General features: G+C 50.4%; 1 protein-coding gene across 2 annotated transcripts; it reads right to left on the bottom strand.

Moving 5' to 3' along the window:
* Positions 1 to 339: 339 nt before the first annotated feature.
* TACR2 (tachykinin receptor 2) lies at positions 340 to 7,691 on the bottom strand. Of its 2 annotated transcripts, XM_065746319.1 has the most exons (5): positions 6,829 to 7,678; positions 3,680 to 3,874; positions 2,251 to 2,407; positions 1,620 to 1,816; positions 340 to 1,326 (listed from the first exon to the last, which is right to left on the bottom strand). In XM_065746319.1, exons 1-5 carry the CDS (start codon positions 7,230 to 7,232, stop codon positions 1,131 to 1,133), a joined length of 1,149 nt encoding a protein of 382 aa, XP_065602391.1. In that variant the 5' UTR covers positions 7,233 to 7,678; the 3' UTR covers positions 340 to 1,130. The 2 variants fall into 2 exon arrangements, with proteins under 2 accessions (XP_065602391.1, XP_065602392.1); XM_065746320.1 differs by lacking the exon at positions 340 to 1,326 and having other exon boundaries at positions 1,616 to 1,816; positions 6,829 to 7,691.
* Between the last annotated feature and the right edge of the window lie 1,039 nt (positions 7,692 to 8,730).

The raw sequence follows: 8,730 nt of genomic DNA, 5'->3' as shown, positions 1-8,730 counted from the left end.
TGGAAGAGGTGCTGCTGGCTTAGTGCTCTGGGAAGAGTTATTGTGCAGGGAGAGCTGGCATCTAATCCCATCCGTGCCTGGGTTTTGTGTGTGTGTGTTGATCCCATGCAGGCTCCCATGCCTGGTGCTCCCCTTCAGAGCTCAGTGGAGGCACAGAGCTGGCAGTACCCTGCTCATAGGGTCACTGTGTTTTGGAGGTGTGGGCGCAGATTCGTTGGATTTTGTTTGTTGGATGCAGCTCATAGCAATAGAAATCCTCAGGGACTGCTGCACGTGAGAGGTCTGGCTCACGTGAGTAAAACAGTGAGCTCACTGGGGAGGTGTTCTTTGCTTCCCCACAGCACGAGTCTGTGCAACCTCTAGACCACATATTTGAAATAATCAGATCTTGTTGACATTGTGGGATCTTCCTGTATGCTGTATGGCTCTGTGGTGCTACATGCAACCCTGTCGTGAAGGGTGAAGGGGAATTGCAGGGTGCTACTTATCAAACCAGTATAAAATACTGTGTTACGTTACATATCACATTTGTATTTCAGCTTCTCCTGTTTAGCATATGTGCACGTGTCTCAGGCTTTGAAGATGAAACATTTCAGCCTTTATTTTAGTATCCGAGGAGAGAAGAACAGTGATGACAAAAATGGGTAAGTCTAGAAGGGGAAGATGTATGGGTTTCTGTGATGGGGACCTGGCAGGGCTGCTGAGGCTGCAGTACAGGCAGCTTCAGAGTGCAAAGCCCAGCGATACCATGGCTGTTGCACATCCACGTGTCACACTATGTGCTGCTAACCTGGCTGCTCTGCATGGGGGCTAAGGAACTGCTCTCAGCAGCTATTGCTGAGCACCTTCCCCAGGGACAGGAGCTCTCAGGCACCCAACCAACCCTGTCTGTGACTGATTCAGAGAGCCTCACGTCCCCAACTGGGTGCCACAGTGAAGGAGGTGAAGGTGGAGGAGTCACCTGAGCACAGTTTAACAGGAACATGGCATATTTTGGTACAAGCTTATAGAAATCCATGCAAAGTTAACTCTTCAGGGAACTGTTTCTCACTTCTAATCGGTGAGAGAGAGTGGTGGGCCTGAAAACCCCCAAATTGAACGCAGTTTCGGGGCAGGCTGTGTGGAAGAAATCAAAGAGTTTGCTGGGCGAGGGTAAATGAGGTCTTCTCTTTCTCATTGAATTGAGTTTCTGTGTTGAAACTTGATCTTTTTGACTTCCTGCGGGTTGACTGACAGAGAGATGGGGCCGTGAGTTTAAGCTTGTCTTTCTCAGTTGCTTTTATGCATGGACACCACCGGAAGGCTAATCTGAAGCCAGAACGAAACCTGGAAATGTAAGAGAATAAATGACCAGACCTTTTCGGTTGCACAAAGAAAGAGCAAACGTGCAACTTCATTCTACCCCTGATTCGCCATGGAAATAAAAGATAACGAAATAAAAGGTTGGTCATTTTTTTGGTGGCATCTCAGTGAAAGTAGGGGGATACTGCTGGAGGTGTGCAGACCCACAAGAGCCTCACGGGGGAGCATGCTACCAAATCAGCCTGGTGCTGGGCCAGCAGATTCATCGAAAGGATTGCAGATTCCTCCCTCCTTCCTTGTACTTGCATGCTACTCACCTTTGGTTGAGACAACAGTAGATGATGGGGTTGTACATCGTTGAGCTCATGGCAAGCAGAAAGATGGTGAGGTAAACCTGCTGAATGTACTTCTGCTGGTAGATGTCTTCCTTGAAGCTCCCCAGGATAAAGTATATGTGATAGGGCAGCCAGCAGACAGCAAAAATGATCACGACCACCACCATGGTCTTCACAAACTGGGGAAAAGAAAATGTGTGCATTATTCCTGGGGCTCTGTCTGACTGGCTGAGCTTGCCGGGAAATACAAAGCTCTGCTGCTGATCTGGGTCTGTTTTGCCCCCCCATAGTGCTGTATGTGGGCTGTTTGGGTAAGGAAACCAGTCCTGGTGGTGGAAATTGGAGGCACAGAGCTCTGCTCTGGGAACTGCCAGGCAGCCCAGCCCGATGCCACTGATGTGAGCTGCCTTCCTTGGAGCCTGGCTGGGGTGTGGAGAGCACTGATTTATCTGTGCTCGCTGGGTATGCCCTTTGCCCCTTGGCCTAAGATATAGTCCACCAACCTTTGATGCCCAATCCTGCAAGATTTCGTATCAAATGCAAGCTCTAACCGAAGCAAGAGCCAGAAGGGCTGCTGTGGTGAGGGTACTCATTTTTGAGTCTCACTTCTGACCTTTTTTTTGGCGTTAACTTGGTGTCTGTAGCGGACTCGATTAACATGGTTGCCTGGAACTGCGCTGCTCCACAGAGTAATTCCTATAATGCTGTATGTAACAAACATCACCATTAAAGGCAGTAAATAAATCAACACGATCACGGCAATGTGATACCTGAAAAAGAAAAACAAGCACATTTCCATATCAGTATGTCTCCTGAAGGGATCTTCAGAAGTTGTCTGGCTCGCATCAACTTCAGTGCCAAAGCATCAACTTCAGTGCCAAAGCATCAACCTATAAACATGATGTCAGGGGCTTCTGTGAACAGGATCATGGAATCATGAGATTGGAGAAGCCCTCTCAGCTCAATCAGCCCACCCCCACTGCTCACATCCCTCAGTGCCACATTTCCATAGCTCTTCAACACCTCTAGGAATGGTGACTCCAGCAAAGGCTCATCTCTCTTGTGATGGGATGGTTGACCGCTGCTGGGCTGCAGCAGAAAGTGAGTGGTGTATTGTGGCTGTTCTTGTTTGTGAGCATGCACACCATGAAGGCCTTTGTCACCAGCACGCTGCTCTGTTTCTGCTCCAGATGAAAGTGCTGCCATTGCCCTCAGTTGCATGCGAGCTCCGACTTTCCCTCTTACTCCACAGCACCTCTGCTTGGGTTTTGATTATTTTAAGCAATCACCATTTATGGGGAGGGAATAACCCGCTCACTCAATTACAACGGCTGTCAAATTAACATAAACAGTGTGAAAACTGGGATCAGGCAGGAGGGCCCTGGCACACGTTGCTGGCACTGCCCACACAAGGTTGGGTGCTTTTTCCCTGTGTGATGCCGTGTGGATCCTCACTGCATTAGGAACCAGGCTCAGCTGTTCTGTGGAGCACCACAGGGATCAGTGTAAGGGTGCTTGGTGGTGCTTGCTCCTTGGGGTGGTTGCTTTGTTGCCTTCCCAGCACAGCTTGCAGCCCGCCTCCTGTAGCTATGCCTCCCCATCCTGCAGGTCTGAGGCTGCACAGGGGCAGCGAGCTGGCGAGTGCACAGTGATTTACTGTGCTGGACAGGCTGCAGATCAGCCAGGCTTACGTGGAGCTCCTGGAACTTGGCACATAGTCGTGTGACAACCAGTTACAGCAGCAGTAAGCAACCTCGGGAGGTGTCCAGGGCTCCTAGCTCCTACAGATGCTTTGCAAAGCAGGGCAGGATGGCGTATCACCCTTTTTTACTGCAAACGTGGTCACATGGCAGCTGTTACTTCAGCTGACTTAAACTGAGCTTGGCTGGGGCTGCCCAAAACCTATTTTCCTCCACTATGCGGCTCCCCCAGATCTCCCCCTCCCTCAGCCCTCTCCCCCAGTACTGTCTGCAACCAACAGCTTGGATACTAAATTAATTTGGCAACATTTTGCAGAAATGGTGTTTCCTCTTCTCTCTTACGTGAGCTGGTGCTTCGACCCAACATCATCCGGCCAGACGACGATGCACTTTGTTGTCCCGTTGTCCATCATGATCTCTGCATAGAAACACTGTGGGAAGGCGAGCCCAAAGGCCACCAGCCAGATTATCCCAATGATGACCCTGGTGTTTCCAGCAGAAAGCCTGGGCTTGAAGGGATGAATTATTGCCACATACCTGCAAGAAAAGTGGGTAATACGTTTATGGTTGGGTTGGTCAGCTGTGCAACAAATACAACAAGGGTAAAAACACACGTAACATCATGGTGGGCTTCATTTGCACAGCTTTTCTGGCAGGCTCCAAGAGATAAGTCCTTTCTGAAGGGATGACTGTGAGTCTTAAGGTAGGATACATTAGTCCCATATGAGTGGATGGATGGATGGATGGATGGATGGATGGATACCTCTGGTGAAAGGAGGAAGTACCATCTATGCGGTCTGTGCATGGTCCTTTGCCAGTATTCCCCTTACTTTGAATTGTGGGTGGATAAATATATATATTTGCTAGTTTTATGTTTAATTATTTTTTAAAACATTTTGTACGTTTGGTAAAAAATTTGGCGTTCCTCCTTCCTCCACCAAAAAGGCCTAAACACGCCATCCTCACTGTGTCAATCTCATTTGACACCCGGCCAAGCAGATTGGAGCCTCGAGTATACTTTACTCCGCATTTTTCCCCACTGATTTTTATCAGTGGAAAACTTCTGTGCCACCCACCTCTGCCTGCCAATGCCAGAGCCCTTGTGATTTAAAGGACGTGCTGCCCCTTCTGCCCCACACCTGCTCAGGGCCCTCACGCCACATCTGACTATTGGGTTACTTCTCTGCCTGGTTTTAAGTTCCCTGAGCAGAAACGCACGGGGTCGTAATGAGCACATAATCAATTATGCATTTCTTGTCATGTTTTCCATAGCCTTTGTTGCAGCTGTTACACAGGCAAAAGAGAGTGGAAAACCTGTTTTTGCCTCTGGTGGGAATCTGTGGATGCTGTGCTGTCTGCTGGCTGAGCTGCTGGGACGGAGCTGCAGCAACACTGCTGCAGAATGGAGTGTGGCTGCTCACGCAGGCAGCTCGGTCAGTAAGCCAGAGCTGCACACGGCAGAGCCTTTTTTAGCTATGAAGTGCTCCTGTCACCTTGCATTTCTTCTGCTCAGGCGCTGTTACACAATACTCCAACCAGCTCAGGGAAGCATCACGTGGTAAATATTCTCCGGTGCGTTTCCCAAACCCATGATCTGCAGCTCTGGTGACCAGTGGGTGACAGGTATGGCTGCTGTGCTGCTGGAGCAGCCAGACCAGCAGCCCACGCTTCAGGAACCTAAGTATTACCATGCTGCAGGGTGGTCTCCTCCCTCCTCTTGCTGTGCAGACATGCCTTTGCCCCCCCACTTGTCCCCACATCCACAGGACATCCCAGGATTTGGGATTTGAGCAATTTCAGCAGCGACTGTCCATGCAGGCAGCGATGACGAATAGATCGATCGCTTCATGTCCCTCCTTCCTTACAATAAACAGGTTTGAAAGACAGTGTTTTGTTAAATTTAAACAGCAGAGCCAAAGAGGACGTGAGTTCTCATAACAATAAATGGAAGCTGCGAGTTTCCAGGAGACCGTGTCAGTATCTATTTTAAGTGTAAGCGAGAATTAGCTAAATATGGTTTGTGGGGAGACGCCAAGTTTTCTTTCTGATCCTTGCCATGTGACTGGGGAGATTTCGGCTGTATAGGTACTTCCATTGAATGTCCCTAAGGGATGAGAGCAAGGAGTCCTGGGAGAGGCCGAAATGGGATTATTTCAAAGATCTTTGGCAGGCTGCATGTATGAAACAGCTGTTACCAACAGCCCTTGATTTCAAGCCAGGAACAGCAAAACAGTATCGGAGCCTTGGATGGAGCTGCTGTTGCATCTAAATACAGCCTTGCTTTCATCTGCAGGGCGATCAACACATCACTCATCCCTGTGCTTATTACCAGCCCTTCCAGCCACTACGGCGGCCACCGTGCCATACTTGGCAAGCTGCAGGGCCGGTTTCTGGGCATGCAGAAGGCATGCAGGGCAAGGCCTTCTCTCGCCAGCTGGTTTGTTTATCTGCTGTGATGCACCCATCTCCTGCTTCCTGCTCCTGGGTGCGTAGGGCAAGCCGAGCCCCGAGTGGGGCGGGAGAGGTGGACTCACCCCAGTGAGTCATGGAGCAAGGCTTCCTGGGGGGTTCCAGAGGGACTGCCTCCCTGGAAGAGCCCTCTGCAGATATGCACGCTTGATAAGAAACAGGAAATTGGAGGGGAACTGCAGAGCCAACGGGAGGGCTCAATAAGGAAGCAGCAGTATTTCTGGACGCCTGGGGGATGGTCTCTGCCGGAAAGGTTCCCCGAGTCAGGCGGACAGCGGAAGGAACAGAGGGGGGAGGAAGGATGGGAGGAAGGAGGGCAGATCGTCCCAAAGGGCGCTCTGCTCCTCCGTGCCCTCACCCACTGCCTGCAGGGCAGGAAATTCCCGTGGACTTCTGACCATTTTCTAGTAAAAAGAAAAACAGCGTCATGCTGCTTACCAGTGAGGTGTAAACACAGCGAGTGCCCAAAGTTAAGCTCAAGTAAAGAGGCTTGGCAGATGGAAAGAGCATTACGAAAATACCGATTACCTCAGAAGTCAAACAAAATCACCGTGACTACTTCCCTCTCTCTTGGAATGTGTCATTCTTGTGAACCACTGGAACCTACAGCCGTTCCTGATCTGCTTCCCACTGTGGCTGGAGCAAGCAAGTGAGACTGCGGTTTACAGCACTTTCAGCATCCCACAGTGTGTTCCTATTGCCTCAGCTCCACCCCAGAGATGGCTCCTCGTGGTTTGAAAGGGAAGAACAAGTTGGAGTGATGGTGGGGGAATACTTTATGGCCAGTAATGCGGGAACAATAACATTTCAGCCACTTCCACTTGTTATAGGTGGAGCTAAGCCAGAAGAGCACATTTTCATGCCAGGACTAGCCTGTAACCCCACAGCCCGCTTGCCTGGTGCTCACCCTGCTCTTCTGATAGGGCTCCTGACATGGTAGGTGGGGGCCAATTGCACAAAGTATCGCAATCATGGTTTATAACCCAGGGCAAGCTTTTCAGATCTTATCCTCCACCTCTTACCTCTCTGCTGCCACGGCTGTCATGGAGTAAATGCTCACAAACATTGCAGTGATGGGGAACCAGTTCTGAAACCTGCAGAATTCCTCACCGAAATACCAAACGTTGTGGCTGGCATAGATAAAATTGAAGATGGTATTGAAAGCGGACATCAGCAAATCCGAAAGAGCCAAATTAACGATGAAGTAATTGGTGGCAGTCCTCATCCTCCTGTGTGCCAGGATAATCCAGATGACGGTGACGTTGCCGATGATGGACACGATAACGATGAAGGAATAGGTGATGGCCCACAGGGCGATCTGCCATCCCGGCTGGGTGAACTGGGTGACCGCCGTCCAGTTGTCATCGTCATCCAGGTAGTCAGCCTGCGAAATGTTGCTGGTGTTTGAAATGAGAAAGGTGCTCATATTTTCTCTCCAGCTAAGCACAGAACAAAACCATTTATGAATCCTCACGCAGGTGGTTCGAGGGCTGTTAAAAACACGTTGGGATGAGTTGTCTTGTGTCCTCTCCTCTTGTTTTCCGAGTGAGGCAGCGGAGCTCCAGGAGGAGATGGCCGATAGCGAGGGCCTCCTCCCTGCCTGGCATTGTAACACGCGCACGGAGAGCAGAACCAAGAGGAGGACCCTTCCCACTTGAGCTCTTTTTTCCTTTAAAAAAGAACAAAACAATTTGGTGCCAGGCAATCTCCTCCTTAAGATTACTTGCAGAGCTGAGGAGATATTGGTAGATATATCGAGCTGCAAATCCTTCCAATCCAATGGGAATCCCGTTGTGCGGTGGTGGTGTTTAGAGGCACCGGGTGCCTCCGGGGACGCGGCTCTGCCGGTGTGCTGGGCAGGAGCTGCACTGGGACAGACGTTGTACGTGGTTTAAGGGGACTCGGAAAGGAGGTGGAGTCTCGCAGGCAAAAACTAAACAACCAAGTTGGCATCAAATGAAACGCAGAAAAGTGGTGCTCAAAGCTCTTTTCCCCCCTCCGTTTGTTTGGGAATAATCTCTGAAATGGATGTGCTGAGTTTGGAGGCTGAGATCAAGGGTGGCTGCGTTGCTGTGGTCCCAGTGTTTCCAGGGCCTTTGTGGGAGCTCCTGCAGCAAAAAGGAAACAATACTCAACAAGGCTTGAGCAAGTTGCCCTCTGCAGCTATCTGTCAGCTTATCAGCATTGTGATACATTTCACTGAACGGTGACTGGGCAAGGCAATGTGACTCAGCCGTCAATGTTTAATAGATGGGGTATGATTTGATTTATGCAAATGGCAGCGGCACATCCTGTTGGTGCAGGAAGGATTGACAGTGCCTACTGCTACAGCCAGACCTGAGAAGTGATTCCTGGTACAGCTTTGAAGGGACACTGGCACTCGGGGTCTGTCTGGAGCCCCAGAAATCCCCCTTCAGCTGCTGAAAATTCGGCCCCACCTTCAGCTGCCGCAGAGAAGCGTGTGAGAAGCTGGGGCTGAGTGAGCACTGCTCTGCTCACTGTCAGAGCTGGAGCAAACGACATAAATACACAGCAGCACGGCGAGGCTGAGGTTTCAAAGGCTGTTTGGCAGCAGCTCATGCCTGCTCTGCTGGAAGCAGGGTGTGTTTCACGTGTGTCGTGCTGCCACCAGGGACTCGTGCTTGTTTTCACCTTTACTCACCGGCTGGCAGTGCCATGACAAGGCTATCGGCCTGGCACCCGGCCGGCTGGGAGCGTGCACTCTTGGCCTTTTCACTTCCAACCTGGAGTGATTTTTACAAAGGCGGCTCCAAGTTCCTCGACAAGTCACACTTGCCCGTGGCCACGAGCAAAATCTGCTCCTGCAATGTTATTAGGGACGCAGCAGGGAAAGGGACAAGCTAAGGCTTTGGTTTAGTTGCTGTCATTGTTGCTTTTACTATTGGAACAATAGAGATCTGAGC

Source organism: Cyrtonyx montezumae, unplaced genomic scaffold (assembly GCF_038088225.1).
Source record: "Cyrtonyx montezumae isolate F1298 unplaced genomic scaffold, pur_monq_1.0 scaffold_4, whole genome shotgun sequence".
NCBI classification, from domain to species: Eukaryota; Metazoa; Chordata; class Aves; order Galliformes; family Odontophoridae; genus Cyrtonyx; species Cyrtonyx montezumae.
The sequence above is the reverse complement of the archived record's forward strand: the minus strand, read 5'-3'. Positions and strand labels throughout refer to the sequence as shown.